Genomic DNA, 18,010 nt, shown 5'->3' on the forward strand with positions numbered 1-18,010 from the left:
ATAATCAAATCAAAAGGTTATGCAAATTGACTTTCAACCTTCGTCTCTCCCAAGCCCGTACTGGAGTTGTAGCGATGAGACAAGATAGTAGCTACTAAAAAACAATTGGATACCACGAAATTGGGGAGAAAAAAAGGGATAAAAAGAAATAAAAAGGTTATGCAAATACTGGAACTATCACTTTTTGTCCTCTACAGAACACATTGGTATTCATTTGGTTACTAGCAACAGTTTGTCCAGACGAAACCAATCTGTCAAAAGTTGCTAGCTCATGTCAAATTTCTCAAACTAAATGCATACCTCAATTCCAACCACAAAACGACTTAGTTGTTTTTAACCTAAAGAAAATACAGCAACTTGAGTCGCTAACAGCTAAATGTTTTTGACTTTGTTATATAATTCTATACTGAACAAAAATATAAATAAAACATGCAACAATTTCAAAGATTTTGCTGAGAGTTATTAACTAAGGAAATCAGTACATTTAAAAATTCATAAGGCCCTAATCTATGGATTTCACATGACTGAGCATGGGCGCAGCCAAGAGAAAATCAGAATGAGTTTTTCCCTACAGAAATACTCCTCTAAGTCTATATTGAACTCATCTAGGTATTTTCTGTCCAGATTGTAGATACAGTACATTGGCAGTGGACGTGTTAAGAGTACAAAGCTATGTTAAGGAGTTGGGGGGGGTTTAAGTGATACATCCTCCACTAAGTCTCGCTTGCAGCCCTGTCATGTGAAATAACACTGGAGGAATGCCCCACACCCCCTCCCTCGACCCTGCTCTCCATAATTCCCCCCTCTCCTGCCCGAGTTAGGACATCCGCCCCCAAGACAGCATAACTCACTGTTTTTGGGTGTATGTGTGTCAAGGTCTCCAGTGGGTCAAGGCGAGGGGCAGGCCTGAAGCCTGAGCAAGACCCCAACCCGACCTCAGGGTTAATGTCAGTGTGGAGACGCGCTGTCGTACTAACACACAGGGAGCGCGGCTCTGAGGTGACACACGCCATGGCCCAGAGGGGGAGTGCGGCGCGGACAGATGCCACACATGCCGCGGGTTAGTTTGTGAAGGATCGAGCCAGGCTACGGCTGTCAAGCATGCAATTAAGGAGCAGCCCCTTGACACACACGCACACTCACATTCAAAACACAGAGACATGTCTGATTCACGTGGACAGAAAGCCACACCACTTTACCTTCCCAGGAGTCTTCATAAATCTGTTCTCTGTTCCAACAATCATTCAGACAGCACCCACACTGACTAACTGCCACTTGAAACACACACACACACACACAAAGAGACACACGAGGGTGTCTGGTATTTCAGACGGACACTCAACAAGCAGTGGGGTTTAAAGAGGCTGGCGGCCCTTGACCCCCTTGCCTGCCCCCCCTTAAAGAGGCCTGGTTATTGGGCTGCTATCTGGTATGGGCAGACACAGACACACAAGGCCTCTTTGAAAGTGATACATAACCCTGGTTGGCAGCGACGCCACCTCAGATCCATTTAAATACTGAGAGAGGCGGGAGAGAGGCTGCCAGTCTGAGTAGGATTAACGCGCCAATGACACACATATGCGCCCACATGCACGCACACACACACAAGACTTAGAACACACCAACACAAACACAGCCAAATATGAGAGCAACAAATGAAAACAATGGTACGACCATATATCACACCCCAAACCTTTTGCACTGAACCCAAGACCCCCGAATGTTCCTATGACAAAAACAAACAAAACCAACATTTCTGTCCAAACTACTACCCTCCGGTGGGACATTCGGCCCCAAACTTGCAAAGAGACGATTCCGCTCCTAGTGCCGTTTTCGTTCCTTGTTCTAGGATCTCTTCTCTTAACTCATATGGACCCAGAACTTAATTGAGTAACTGACCAATTATGTAAGACTTCCGTTCTGGGTTAACACAGGTCCTAACCCACCAATGGGAAACACTGCAGACTAGATAAAGGATATGATTGGGCGGCAAGAAGTTCCAGCTGAGGACCTGATTGGCCAGGGCCAGGTATCTCTGGAACACTGAGGACATCTGAGCGTTAAGGTTCTCTCTGCGACTGAACTCCTGCAGCACCTCCATGGTCAACATGAAGATCTGATGAAGGTCATCCTCCTGAACACACACATTAGGACAAAAATACACAAAACTGTCATTGCAAGCAAACAAACACACTCCTACCAAGTCAGAGATAACATAGAGTTCACTTAGAAAGGAACAGAGGATAGAGGAGAAGGAGCAGGAGGAAGAGAAGAGGCCTGACCTGAAAAATGCGTTTGCAGCTGCCATGGAACTCCATGTTGAGGCCGATGTTACTGGTCTTACTGGAGCTGGAGAACTCACTGATGAGGGCCGTCAGGATGGAGCAGGCCAGCGTCTGCTGCAGGTGCACAAACATACACACACAGGTCACACACACCGTATTTCACAATGAGGGTAGCTGACAGAATAGCAGCCAGCTTACTACAGAGGCCTGATCTAAAAGAGAGCCAGGCTTTGAACCCCTCCCTGGCCTCCTGAAACCCTACCTGGCCTCCTGAAGACACAGACTGCCATCTAGTGGAGACAGATGAACTCTCCCAGTAGTAGAGCTCTCATCAGGTTGGTGAGACCAGAAATCACAAAGGAAAAGTGGGAAACAGCATGGATCTTTAAAGGGCAACCACACTTCCTGATTTGGCCTCGTTTTTTATGTGGCTGTCTAGTGTGCGCACAGATGGGAAAAGTTTGCCAAATTATTTTGCCAATAAGCTTCTGCAACCGTGGCAAAGTTGATTTTTACTTTGGATAGCATATCTCCGGGGCTGGTTAGGGACTGTCAATAAATACAAATGTAAAATGACACTTTCCTTGTTGCACACCTTTTAGTTCTCATTAAATGCTTTCAATATTTGTATATGAATTTCTACAATTTATAGTTGGTTTGAGGATTTTAAGTCATTGAAATTTGGAGCTATTAGAATTTTAACATATTGTCATGTACATTATGTAATTTACTTATGGTCCCCAACCTAGCCCCATAGGGATATCCAAAGCCCATCCGAATTGACCATGGGTATTACGATTGGGTTGCACTAGCTGCACTCCAAATTCATGATTACTTAAGTGCTGCCAGCATGTGGACAGGATTGAAACTAACCCAACCTTCATTTACATTTTGATGCAGTCTCACAAAACTTTGTTTTGGACAAGACTGACTTTATGATCAAAATGATCCTATTTACACTTTGAAGTCAATTTTGACAGAATAAATGTTTGACTCATATTCTCATTTAGAAAATGGTCTATGGATTTTAGGGGCAGTTGCTCTTTAAAGCCAGAAGCACAGTGAAAATCTACTATCACTATTGGATTTGAGGGAGTGGACTTGTTCACCACACACACACACAGAAAGTATTCAGACTCCTTGACTTTTTTAACATATTGTTACACGCTTGGCACACCTGTATTTTGGGAGTTTCTCCCATTCTGCTCTGCAGATCCTCTCAAGTTCTGTCAGGTTGGCTATTTTCAGGTCTCTCCAGAGATGTTCCATCGGGCTCAAGTCCGGGCTCTGGCTGGGCCACTCAAGGTCATTCAGAGACTTCTCCCAAAGCCACTCCTGCATTGTCTTGGCTGTGTGCTTAGGGTCATTGTCCTGTTGGAAGGTGAACATTTGCCCCAGTCTGAGGTCCTGAGTGCTCTGAAGCAGGTTTTCATTAAGGATCTCTGCACTTTGCTCAATTCATCTTTCCCTCGATCCTTACTAGTCTCCCAGTCCCTGCCGCTGAAAAACATCCACAAAGCATGATGCTGCCACCACCATGCTTCCCCCGAAGGGATGATGCCAGGTTTCCTCAAGACGTGATGCTAGGCATTCAGGCCAAAGAGTTCAATCTTGGTTTCATCAGACCAAAGAATCTAGCTTCTCATCGTCTGAGAGTCCTTTATGTGCCTTTTGGCAAACTCCAAGCAGGCTGTCATGTGCCTTTTACTGAGGAGTGGCTTCCGTCTCGCCACTCTACCATAAAGGCCTGATTGGTGGAGTGCTGCAGAGATGATTGTCCATCTGGAATGGTTTTCCCATCTCCACAGAGGAACTCTGGAGCTGTGTCTGAGTGACCATCGGGTTCTTGGTCACCTCTCTGACCAAGGCGCTTTTCCCCCGATTGCTCAGTTCGGCCATGCTGCCAGCTCTAGGAAAAGTCTTGGGGTCCACTGTGTTCTTGGGGACTTTCAATGCTGCAGACATTTTTTGGTACCCTTCCTCAGATCTGTGCCTCGACACAATCCTGTCTCGGAGCTCTACAGACAATTACTTCGACCTCATGGCTTGGTTTTTGCTCTGACATGCACTGTCAACTGTGGGACCTTATTGAGACAGGTGTGTGCCTTTCCAAATAAGGTCCAATCAATTGAATTTACCACAGGTGTACTCCAATCAAGTTGTAGAAACATCTGAAGGATTATCGATGGAAACAGGATGCACCGGAGCTCAATTCAAATCTCATAGCAAAAGGGTCTGAATACTTAAGTAAATAAGCTATCTCTTTTTTTTTTAAACATTTGCCAAAATGTCTAAACCTGTTTTTGCTTTGTCATTATGGGGTATTGTGCATATGGATTAAATTAAACACTTCATACATTTTAGAATAAGGCTGTAATGAAACAAAATGTGGAAAAAGGGAAGGGGTCTGAATACTTTCTGAATGCACTGTAGCTATAATTTTTGGGGGCAGCAATTAGACCGAGGTTACAAAAGTTTATTCGATATTGGTCACCAATATTTACCTTTCCCAACAGACATAGTCGTGGAGATGGATGGATATACATTCCTAAACACAATGATGTGATAGCACAGACATTAACCCAAAATGGCGTCAGTTTGTCACAGGTCCACAGCATATGTAATAGGGTTCCTTTTTGTTTTTTTAGATCTCCAACAGAGATATGACATGTCTGGGTGCATTACATGCATTCTGACAGGAATGTAGTAAATACTATGGATTATCTTTAGTTGCAATCATTTATTTCTAAGGTCGTAGGATCAAATATGAAAATGTTCACATATCTGTGACCAAGCTTTTTCCCTGCACATTCACCTTGCTCAACATATTGTTTGGATTTCAGGGCAGCAGTCTCTGCAGAGCAGGTGTTGATTAAATTATATTCAAGCTTCAAGTGTTCAACTGTTGATGGGTGTCAACATGTCTAAGCTGTGTTTTCTATCTAAGGCGTTGATTTTCTGTTCTAGTATTTCACATGTTTACTTATATGAAGAGTAAGACATAATACATCCTTTCAAATATGCTTTAAGAGCTTCCCAGACAACAGTTGTGCATACTTTATTATCTTGATTATTACTTTATTATCTACATTTATCTATTTTATTTATTTCCAAAACATATATCTCAATACACAGAGACGAGGTAAACTCGGTGTAGAATTCACTGAAATTCTTACTTGCGAGCCCTTTCGCAATGCAGAATTACAAAATTAAGAAAAATATCAACCAAAAAACAATAACGAGACTATTTACAAGGAGTACCGGTACCGAGTCAATGTGCAGGGTGACAATGTAGTTGAGGTACATGTAGGTAGAAGTAAAAGTGACTAGGCAATCAGGATAGAAAATAAACAGCGTAGTAGCAGCGTATGTGAAGAATGTGTGTGTGTGTGTGTGTGTGTGTGTGTGTGTGTGTGTGTGTGTGTGTGTGTGTGTGTGTGTGTGTGTGTGTGTGTGTGTGTGTGAATGTTGTCTGTGCGTTAGAGTGTCAGTGTAGTGTGTGAGAATGTACATTTGAAGTCGGAAGTTTACATACACTTAGATGGGAGTCATTAAACCACTCCACAAATTTCTTGTTAAACATATTGTTTTGGCAAGTCGGTTAGGACATCTACTTTGTGCATGACACAAGTAATATTTTACAGACAGATTATTTCACTTATAATTCACTGTATCAATTCTAGTGGGTCAGAAGTTAACATACACTAAATTGACTGTGCCTTTAAACAGCTTGGGAAATTCCAGAAAATGATGTCATTGCTTTAGAAGCTTCTGATAGGCTAATTGACATCATTTGAGTCAATTGGAGGTGTATCTGTGGATGTATTTCAAGGCCTACCTTTAAACTCAGTGCCTCTTTGCTTGACATCATGGGAAAATCGAAAAACAATTGTAGACCTCCAGAAGTCTGGTTCATCCTTGGGAACAATTTCCAAATGCATGAAGGTACCACGTTCATCTGTACAAACAATAGTACGCAAATATAAACATCATGGGACCACGCAGCTGTCATACCGCTCAGAAATGAGACGCGTTCTTTGGTGTGAAAAGTGCAAATCAATCCCAGAACAACAGTAAAGGACATTGTGAAGATGCTGGAGGAAACCGGTACAAAAGTATCTATATCCACAGTAAATCGAGTCCTATATCGACAAAACCTGAAAGGCCGCTCAGCAAGGAAGAAGCCACTGCTCCAAAACCGCCATAAAAAAAGCCAGACTACGGTTTGCAACTGCACATGGGGACAAAGATCGTACTTTTTGGAGAAATGTCCTTTGGTCTGATGAAACAAAAATAGAACTCTTTGGCCATAATGACCATCGTTATGTTTGGAGGAAAAAGGGGGGGGATGCTTGCAAGCCGAAGAACACCATCCCAACCGTGAAGCATGGGGGTGGCAGCATCATGTGGTGGGGGTGCTTTGCTGCAGGAGGGACTGGTGCACTTCACAAAATAGATGGCATCATGAGGAGGAAAATTATATGGATATATTGAAGCAACATCTCAAGACATCAGTCAAGAAGTTAAAGCTTGGACGCAAATGGGTCTTCCAAATGGACAATGACCCCAAGCATACTTCCAAAGTTGTGGCAAAATGGCCTAAGGACAACAAAGTCAAGCTATTGGAGTGGCCATCACAAAGCCCTGACCTCAATCCTATAGAAACTAATTGTGGGCAGAACTGAAAAAGTGTGTGCGAGCAAGGAGGCCTACAAACCTGACTCAGTTACACCAGCTCTGTCAGGAGGAATGGGCCAACATTCACCCAACTTATTGTGGGAAGCTTGTGGAAGGCTACCAGAAACATTTGACCCTAGTTAAACAATTTAAAGGCAAAGCTACCAAATACTCATTGAGTGTTTATGTAAACTTCTTACCCACTGGGAATGTGATGAAAAAAATTAAAGCTGAAATAAATCACTCTCCACTATTATTCTGACATTTCACATTCTTAAAATAAAGTGGTGATCCTAACTGACCTAAGACAGGGAATTTTTACTAGGATTAAATGTCAGGAATAGTGAAAACTGAGTTTAAAATGTATTTGGCTAAGATGTATGTAAACTTCCGACTTCAACTGTAGGTAGAGTCCAGTGAGTGTGCATAGAGCCATTGCAAATAAAAAGTGTGTCAATGCAAATAGTCAGGGCTGCCAATTGATTAACTGTTCAGCAGTCTTATGGCTTGGGTGTGGAAGCTGTTCAGGAGCCATTTGGTCCCCAGACTTCGCGCTCCGGTACTGCTTGCCGTGTGGTAGAGAAAAACAGCCTGAGATTTTGATGGCTGGAGTCTGACAATCTTTAGGGCTTTCCACTGACGTCGCCTGGTATAGAGGTCCTGGACAGCAGGGAGCTCGACCTGTATGCACTACCTTCTGTAATGCCTTCCGGTCGGATTCCAAGCAGTTACCATAGCATGCGGTGATGCAGCCAGTCAAGATGCTCTCAATGATGTAGCTGTATCACTTTTTGAGGATCTGTGGGCCCATACCAAATCTTTTCAGCCTCCTGAGGGGGATGAGGCATTGTTGTGCCCCCTTCACGACTGTGCTGGTATGTTTGGAACATGATAGGTCCTTGGTGATGTGGACACAGAGGACCTTGAAGCTCTCAACCCTCTCCTCTACCGCCCCGTTGATGTGAATGAGGGCATGCTCGGCCCGCCATTTCCTGTAGTCCATGATCAGCTACTTTGTCTGGCTGATGTTGAGGGAGAAGTTGTTGTCCTGGCACCACATTGCCAGGTCTCTAACCTGCTCCCTATAGGCGGTCTCATCTTCGTCTGTGATCAGGCCTACCACCGTCATGTCTTTGAAAAACTTAACGGGACGGCAGGGTAGCCTAGTGGTTAGAGCGTTGGACTAGTAACCAGAAGTTTGCAAGTTCAAATCCCCGAGCTGACAAGGTACAAATCTGTCGTTCTGCCCCTGAACAGGCAGTTAAACCCACTGTTCCTAGGCCGTCATTGAAAATAAGAATTTGTTCTTAACTGACTTGCCAAGTTAAATAAAGGTTTATTAAAAATGGTGGTGGGAGTACAGGAGGGGACTAAGCACGCACCCCGAGGGGCCCCCGTGTTTAGGGTCAGCGATGCGGATTTCTTGTTGCCACTTGGGGGCAGCCAGTCCAGGAATCAGCTGCAGAGGGAGGTGTTCAGTCAGTGTTCTTAGCTTACAGTTCCAGGGTCCCAAGTAACATTGTGTTGAATCGCCATGTCTTTGTTATTGTCAAAGGAAGTTTGATCTTAAAGCTTAAATGTAGGCTGTCGTCCGTAATTATTCTAGATAGGCATTTACATGCAGAAACACGGTCAATTAAAATAAAATGTTATAATACAAAAGTAAATTCTTGAAAATGAGTTGTGGAAATGAGTAATAGGATTATTATATTTTATTTGGATGCCAATGTGGCCCTTTATCTACTTCCCCAGAGTCAGACGAACTTGAGGATACCACTTTTATGTCTCTGTGTCACATATGAATTTTAGAGAGCCAATGCTAACTAGCGTTAACGCAATGACTGGAAATCTATGGGTATCTGCTAGCATTGCCAAAATCCCTAAGTATCCATTTAATGTATTCATTTCTTAAGTATTACCCACAACACGTGAAATTGAGATGGATCTTTAAAATAAATTGTTTAGTGCCCTCCTCTAATATGGCACCTTTGGTAAATATGAGCAAAACATGCTGTGAAAAAAAAAATATTTGCTGTTTATTCTCTAGGTCTTTCATTCAAAATATTCACCGAAAATCAAACCTTTATTTGAAGTAAAATGACTGAAATAAATATTTTTCTCCGAAACATGTGCCACAATTATTGGCACCCATATAAATTCTTGAGTAAAATCTAACAAGTATATTCCCATTCATATTTTAAGTTAAGGTCACCTGATTGATTAGGAACACTTGAGTGTTAAGCCATGACTTCCTGTTTCACTGGGGTATGAGGTGACACACAGGATGTCATGGATGACTATGGGAAAGACCCAAGAACACAGTGGTGATGTGTGACAAAAAGAGGACGTCTGTCTATATTGACCCCACGCACCGTGAGGAAGATGGTTAGAGTGGCCAAAAAATCTCCAAGGATCACAGCTGGAGAATTGCAGACGTTTGTTGGGTCTTGGGGTCAGAAAGTCTCCAAAACTCTGATCAGATGCCACCTACATAACCCCAAGTTGTGTGGGAGGGTTGCCATAAAAAAGCCTTTGCTGTCATCAAAAGACAAACTCAAGCACCTACAGTTTGCCAAACGTTACTGGAACTTTCAATAGGACTGGGTTCTATGATCAGATGAGACCAAAATAGAGCTTTTTGGAGAGAAAAAAAACACCAGAGGTGGGTTTGGCATAAACCGAAAGATAGCCATAAAGAAAAGTACCTCATCCCCCACTGTGAAGTATGGTGGTGGATCTTTGATGTTGTGGGGCTGTTAGGACATGTGGCATCATGGGCTCCATCAACTACCAGCAGATATTAAATCAAAACCTGACTGCCTCTGCTAGGAAGCTTAAACTGGATCTTCCAGCAGGACAATGCTCTAAAGCACACCTCAAAATCAACACAAAAATGGTTCACTGACTACAGAATCATGGTTTTGCCATGGCCGTCAAAGTCCCCTGACCTAAACCCCATAGAAAACATGTGGGATGAGCTGAAGATGAGAATCCACAAGTGTGGACCTCGGAATCTGAAGGATCTAGAGAGATTTTGTATGGAGGAATGGTCTCAGATCCCTTGCCATGTGTTCGCCAACCTCATTATGTATTATAAGAGAAGACTCATAGCTGTTATCTTGGCAAAGGGAGGTTGCACAAAGTATTGAATGAAGGGGTGCCAATAACTGTGGCACACATGAGAAAAATATTTGTTTTATGATGAGAATGTATTTTTTCTTTCAACTATTTTACTTTAATTAAAAGGTTTGATTTTTGTGAATATTTTGAATGAAAAGACCAAGAGGATAAATATTTGTTTTAATTCACTGCCTGTTTTGCTCATATTGGGAATATACTTCAGTTAGATTTTACTCATAAGAATTTCTAGGGGTGCCAATAATTGTGGCACGTTTCGGAGAAAAATATATTTATTTAACATGTATTTCTTTCAATAATTTCACTTCAAATAAAGGTTTGATTTTTGTTGATATTTTGAATGAAAGACCTAGAGTATAAACAGCAAAGACATTTTTTTCACAGCCCATTTTGCTCATATTTACCAAGGGTGCCAATATTAGTGGAGGGCACTATACATAAACAGCTACAATAAAAATAGTATTGGCCAAACCTCATGCTTCTTAGTGGGCATGTATTAACAAGACATAAAAAACTAAACTAAACAATAAATCTCTCATGTTCCTCTTTCACCTCCTCCCCTTTGATGTGCACAAATGAGAGAATGGCCTTATCGGTGCCTCCGTAGTGGTCATTCCCTTTAATGCAGGTTACTGGTCATTGGCTAATGTCTCTATGCAATACAAACACACACAACCAGTCAAAGGTTTGGACACCGGCTCATGCAAGGGATTTTCCTTATTTTTTTATTATTTTCTCCATTGTAGAATAATATTGAAGACATCAAAATTATGAAATAACACATATGGAATCATGTAGTAACCAAACAAGTGTTAAACAAATCAAAATATAAATTCCACAAATTAACAAGGCACCCCTGTTAATTGAAATGCATTCCAGGGGACTACCTCATGAAGCTGGTTGAGAGAATGCCAAGAGTGTGCAAAGCTGTCATCAAGGCAAAGGGTGGCTAATTTGAAGAATCTCAAACATATTTGTTTAACGCTTTTTTGGTCACTATATGATTCCATGTGTTATTTCATAGTTTTGAGGTCTTCACTATTATTCTACAATGTAGCATATAGTACAAATATAGAAAAACCCTGGAATAAGTACATGTCCAAACTTTTGACTGGTAGCGTATATATAAATGCGCTTCTAGTCAACCACCTATTTTAAGTAAGGTGCATTATGAAGGATAATTTTTTTTTATTCTATAATATAACTAAATGACTCCATAGGACTAAATGAGACACCTATTTTTTTCAGTATGTGTAATCTACGACAGTAGAGGGATCTGGGTCGCTGCGTGTTCAGCTCCCATACCCATTTCCAACCACCGTGGCGTGAGTGCCAGTACTATGTGTCCATGCTATGTGCAGTCAACTAGGATAATTACTGTTTGTAAAGTAAATATAGTGATTATTATTAAGGTGCCCTGTCTTGGGCTGGTTCTGCCTTTTGAGATAGATGAGACACTTCTAAAGTATATATTGATAATTAGTCCTGGCCAGCGTGATAGGTCATCCCCTCAGGGTCACTACAGCCAGGGGTTCGATTCCAGGCTGTTACACAACCAGCCGTCCCACAGGACGGAGTACAATTGGGCCAGCATTGTGCGGGTTAGGGATTGACCTAACCCTAGTGACTCCTTGTGGCGGGCCGGGCGCCTGGAGGCGGACTTCGGGCGTGTCTTGAATAGTGTTTCCTCCAACATATTGATGCAGCTGGCTTCCGGGTTAAGCGAGCGGGTGTTAAGAAGCACGGCTTGGAGAGTCATGTTTCGGAGGACACATTACTCGACCTTCGCCTCTCCTGAGCCCATTGGGGAGTTGCAGCGATGAGACAAGATTGTAATCAGGAAATTGGGGAGAGAAAAAAAAAAAACACTTGCCATCAAATTTTATTTGTCACATGCTTCGTAGACAACAGCGAAATATAGAAATATTGGCACAGTGAATAACAAATAGAAATAACAGGTAAATTAAAAATAACATGGCTATGTAGGGAGTAAAAATAATATGGCCATATACAGGCAGACCAGTACCGAGTCGATGTGCAGGGGTATGAGGTAATTGAGGTCACTATGTACTGTACATACAGTGCATTCAGAAAGTATTCACACCACATAATGACGATTCAAAAATAGGTTTAGACATTTTTACAAATTTATTGAAGAAAAAAAATGTGAAATATAAGTACTCAGACCCTTTGCTAAGAGACTCAAAATTGAGCTCAGGTGCATCCTATTTTCATTGATCATCCTTGAGATGTTTCTACAACTTGGAGATCACTTGTGGTAAATTCAATTGATTGGACATGATTTGGAAAGGCACACACCTATCTATAAGGTCCCACAGTTGACAGTGCATGTCAGAGAAAAAAACCAAGCCATGAGACCGAAGGAATTGTCCGTAGAGCGCTGAGACAGGATTGTGTCGAGGCACAGATCTGGGGAAGGGTACCAAAAAAAATGTCTACAGCATTCAAGGTCCCCAAGAACACAGTAGCCTACATTCTTAAATGGAAAAAGTTTGGAACCACCAAGACTCTTCCTAGAGCTGGACGCCCGGCCAAACTGAGCAATCGGGGGAGAAGCGCCTTGGTCAGGGAGGTGACCAAGAACCTGATGGTCACTCTGACAGGGCTCCAGAGTTCCTTTGTGGAGATGGGAGAACCTTCCAGAAGGACAACCATCTCTGCAGCACTCCACCAATCAGGCCTTTATGGTACAGTGGTGAGACAGAAGCCACCCCTCAGTAAAAAGCACATGACAGCCCACTCTGAGTTTGCCAAAAGGCACCTAAAGCACTCTGATCATGAGAAACATGATTCTCTGGTCTGATGAAACCAAGATAGAACTCTTTGGCCTGAATTCCAAGCGTCACGTATGGAGGAAACCTGGCACCATCCCGATGGTGAAGCATGGTGGTGGCGGCACCATGCTGTGGGGATGTTTTTCAGTGGCAGAGACTAGTCAATATCGAGGGAAAGATGAACAGAGCAAAGTACAGAGAGATCCTTGATAAAAATCTGCTCCAGAGCGCTCAGGGCCTCAGCCTGGGACAAAGGTTAAACTTCCAACAGGACAACAACCCTAAGCACACAGCCAAGACAGCGCAGGAGTGGCTTCGAGAGAAGTCTCTGAACGTCCTTGAGTGGCCCAGCCAGCGCCCAGTATTGAACCCAACTGAACATCCCTGAAGAGACCTGAAAATAGCTGTGCAGTGACGCTCCCCATCCAACCTGACAGAGGTTGAGAGGATCTGCAGAGCAGAATGGGAGAAACTCCCCAAATACAGGTGTGCCAAGCTTGTAGTGTCATACCCAAGAAGACCCAAGGCTGTAATCGCTGCCAAAGGTGCTTCAACAAAGTATTGAGGAAAGGATCTGAATACTTATGTAAATGTGATCAGTTTTAATAAAACAGTTTGATATGTCATAATAGGGTTGAGTGTAGATTGAGGGGGGAAAACAATTGAATCAATTTTAGAATAAGACTGTCATGTAACAAAATGTGGAAAAGTCAAGGGATCTGAATACTTTCCGAACACACTGTATAGGTAGGGGTAAAGTGACCAGTAGCAGCATATGTGGTGTGTGTGGCATCAGTATGCATATGTGTGCATGTTGTGTGTGTACTGTGTGTTGGGCTGTCAGAGTACAGTGCCTTCAAAAAGTATTCACACCCCTTGACTTTTTCCACATTTTGTTACATTACAGCTGTATTTTAAAATGTATTTTTCCCCTTCATCAATCTACACTCAAACCCATTATGACAAATCAAAAATAGTTGCAACTTTGTTTTTTTTTTGCACATTTTATTAAAACTGATCACATTTACATAAGTATTCAACCGGAATTTAAAATGGATTACATTTAGATGTTTTATCACTGGCCTACACACACACACACACACACACACACCACCCCATAAATGTCAAAGTAGAATGATGTATTTCAAAATTTTACAAATTAATAAAAAATGTAAAGCTGAACTGTCTTGAGTCAATAAGTAGTCAACCCCTTATGGCAAGAATAAATACATTCAGGTGTAAAAATGTGCTTAACAAGTAAAAAATAAGTTGCATGGACTCACTGTGTGCAATAAGTGTTTAACATGTTTTTATGACTACCCCTTCTCTGTACCCCACACATACAGATCCCATAATGTCAAAGTAGAATTATGTTTTTCAAAAAGTTTACAAATCAATTAAAAATGAAAAGCTGAAATGTATTGAGTCAGTAAGTATTCAAACCTATTGTTATGGGAAATCTAATTAAGTTCAGGAGTAAAAATGTGCTTAACAAGTCACATAATAAGTTGCATGGACTCACTCAGTGTGCAGTAATAGTGTTTAACATGATTTTTGAATGACTACCTCATCTCTGTACCCCACACATACAATTATATGTAAGGTCCCTCAATCGAGCAGTGAATTTCAAACACAGATTCAACCGCAAAGGGCAGCTATTGGTAGATGGGTAAAAAATACAAAAAGGAGGCATTGAATATTCCTTTGATCAAGTTATTAATTACACTTTGGCTGGTGTATCAATAAACACAATCACTACAAAAAAAGGCATCTTCCTTAACTCAGTTGCCAGAGAGGAAGGAAACCACTCAGGGATTTCACAAGGCCAATGGTGACTTTTAAACAGTTAGAGTTTAATTTGCTGTGATAGGAGAAAACTGAGGATGGATCAACATTGTACTTACTCCACAATACTAACCTAAATGACAAAGTGAAAAAAAGGAAGTATGTACAGAATAAAAATGTTCCACAACATCCTGTTTGCAATAAGGTACTAAAGTAAAACTTCAACAAGAAAAGTGTGGCAAAGAAATTAACATTTATGTCCTGAATACAAAGTGTAATGTTTGGGGCAAATCCAACACAACACATCACTGAGTATCGCTCTTCTTATTTTCGTTTTTTAGGATAATAATAATATGCAGAATAGAGATAAGTACAGGCAAAATCCTTGAGCAAAACCTGGTTCAGTCTGCTTTCCAACAGGCACTGGGGGACAAAGTCACCTTTTAGCAGGACAATATCCTAAAACACAAGGCCAAATCTACACTGGAATTGCTTACCAAGAAGAGAGTGAACGTTCCTGAGTGGCCAAGTTAAAATGTTTACTTAAATCTACTTGAAAAGCTATGGAAAGACCTGAAAATGTTTGTCGAGAAATTATCAACAACCAATTTCACAGAGCTTGAAGAATTTTGAAAAGAATTATGGGCAAATGTTGTACAATCCAAGTGTGGAAAGCACTTAGACTTAACCAGAAACACTCACAGCTCAGGGGTGTGAATACTTATTTAAAATAGATATTTCTGCATTTAAATTTTAAATAAATTAGCCAACATTTCTAAAAACATGTTTTCACTTTGTCATTATATGGTATTGTGTGTATACAGTGGGGCAAAAAAGTATTTAGTCAGCCACCAATTGTGCAAGTTCCCCCACTTAAAAAGATGAGAGGCCTGTAATTTTCATCATAGGTACACTTCAACTATGACAGACAAAATGAGAGAAAAAAAATCCAGAAAATCACATTGTAGGATTTTTTATGAATTTATTTGCAAATTATGGTGGAAAATAAGTATTTGGTCACCTACAAACAAGCAAGATTTCTGGCTCTCACAGACCTGTAACTTCTTCTTTAAGAGGCTCCTTTGTCCTCCACTCGTTACCTGTATTAATGGCACCTGTTTGAACTTGTTATCAGTATAAAAGACACCTGTTCACAACCTCAAACAGTCACACTCCAAACTCCACTATGGCCAAGACCAAAGAGCTGTCAAAGGACACCAGAAACTAAATTGTAGACCTGCACCAAGCTGGGAAGACTGAATCTGCAATAGGTAAGCAGCTTGGTTTGAAGAAATCAACTGTGGGAGCAATTATTAGGAAATGGAAGACATACAAGACCACTGATAATCTCCCGCGATTTGGGGCTCCACGCAAGATCTCACCCCGTGGGGTCAAAATGATCACAAGAACTGTGAGCAAAAATCCCAGAACCACACAGGGGGACCTAGTGAATGACCTGCAGAGAGCTGGGACCAAAGTAACAAAGCCTACCTTCAGCAAGGGCATTGAATATGAAACGTGGCTGGGTCTTTCAGCATGACAATGATCCCAAACACACCGCCCGGGCAACGAAGGAGTGGCTTCGTAAGAAGCATTTCAAGGTCCTGGAGTGGCCTAGCCAGTCTCCAGATCTCAACCCCATAGAAAATCTTTGGAGGGAGTTGAAAGTCCGTGTTGCCCAGCAACAGCCCCAAAACATCACTGCTCTAGAGGAGATCTGCATGGAGGAATGGGCCAAAATACCAGCAACAGTGTGTGAAAACCTTGAAGACTTACAGAAAACGTTTGACCTCTGGGGTATATAACAAAGTATTGAGATAAACTTTTGTTATTGACCAAATACTAATTTTCCACCATAATTTGCAAATCCTACAATGTGATTTTCTGGATTTTTTTCCTCATTTTGTCTGTCATAGTTGAAGTGTACCTATGATGAAAATTACAGGCCTCATCTTTTTAAGTGGGAGAACTTGCACAATTGGTGGCTGACTAAATCATTTTTTGCACCACTGTATGAGTGAGAATTATTTTTCATTTAATCCATTTGCATTCTGGCTATAACAACAAAATAGGAATAAGTTAATGGGTATGCATACTGTAATTGTTCAACAAAGAGCTGGAAATAATAAGGTGTATAATTGTGGGCTTCGCGCATATAAACTGTCTCGTTTATAAACTCGGCAATTGCCCATGTTTCTTCAACATTCCTTTAAAGTGGAACTGACAGCGATTTAGCAACATTAAATCGTATTAAAATCTGTTCATATACACCCCCAGGAAGAAGGACACTTATAAAAAAAAAATCTGAAAGGCGAACACTTAGGTATGGTCATTTTCACATTTTCATAAATTCATAGAATGTTTGGGAATTACGTATAGTAAGGCATTTGTGAAAATTCTATGATAATATAGAGTGGGAAACCAGCCTTGCGTTTGGACAATTAAGACACTGCAGTAAATAAAACCATCTGTCTTGCCCAGTACTGGAGTCTACACAGACCGTTGCGGCATAGCCAATCAGAGCTACAGTAGGCCTATATACACACAATTCATATATTTGTATATAGACCTACTTGCCTACATACAAATAATATAGGCAAAAAGTTATTTGTATATAGGCTTTTTGCCACATGGGCCTGCAATCATTCACTACGACCTGAACGGTGTTTACAGGCAGTAGCAACATCGCAAATGTAGATAATTCGAACACAAAATACACCTGAATGGATTCCTGCCAAAAGAGTCATCTTACATTTGGGAACTTGACAGTCATATTGATCAAACAACCATGAAAAGGTAGGCTATCCCTCCCTCAGCTGCCTATTATGCACATCAACAAGATCAACAACCTATATTAGGCAGAGCAAGATGAGCTAAAAATCTAATGAGGGAACGTTAGATAAACACTCTCAAACTTTTTCAGCTAGTTGGCCTTCAAAATTGTACTGATTAACAATGGGGAATAGTAACCTGCTCATCCTTATGCAGTTTGCCAATGCATGCTTGTCCCAACTGTTATATAAATATTCATACACATAGCTCATATAAACAAAGACATTCCGTCGTAAGAACACATACACCCAGCCATAAGACTGACCCCCTCTTCCTTATATAAACACACATCTCATCTCCCTCTAACTGGCCGGTCCCAAGAGCAAAGAACTTTTGCTGTGCACCAATGGGGCCCGCTCTGGCTAGAGCAAGGCCCGCCTCCAACCCTCCGACCAGTCAAGAAGACCGAAACGACAAGACTCCACCTACTTTATTCTATGTATAAAAATGTATGTAACCATTGTATAGGCCTCTTTTTTCACCTGGCTCCTTGCCGAG

General features: G+C 41.5%; 1 protein-coding gene across 1 annotated transcript in view; it reads right to left on the reverse strand.

Annotated features, from left to right (window-relative positions):
* The window catches only part of LOC139402988 (exportin 4), a 49,931-nt gene that overhangs the window by 18,753 nt on the left and 13,168 nt on the right, over nt 1-18,010 (reverse strand). Inside the window, 2 exon segments of the mRNA XM_071146792.1 lie at nt 1,981-2,134; nt 2,283-2,399. Coding sequence (XP_071002893.1) covers nt 1,981-2,134; nt 2,283-2,399 — 271 coding nt within the window.

This window comes from Oncorhynchus clarkii, chromosome 3 (genome assembly GCF_045791955.1).
Source record: "Oncorhynchus clarkii lewisi isolate Uvic-CL-2024 chromosome 3, UVic_Ocla_1.0, whole genome shotgun sequence".
NCBI classification, from domain to species: Eukaryota; Metazoa; Chordata; class Actinopteri; order Salmoniformes; family Salmonidae; genus Oncorhynchus; species Oncorhynchus clarkii.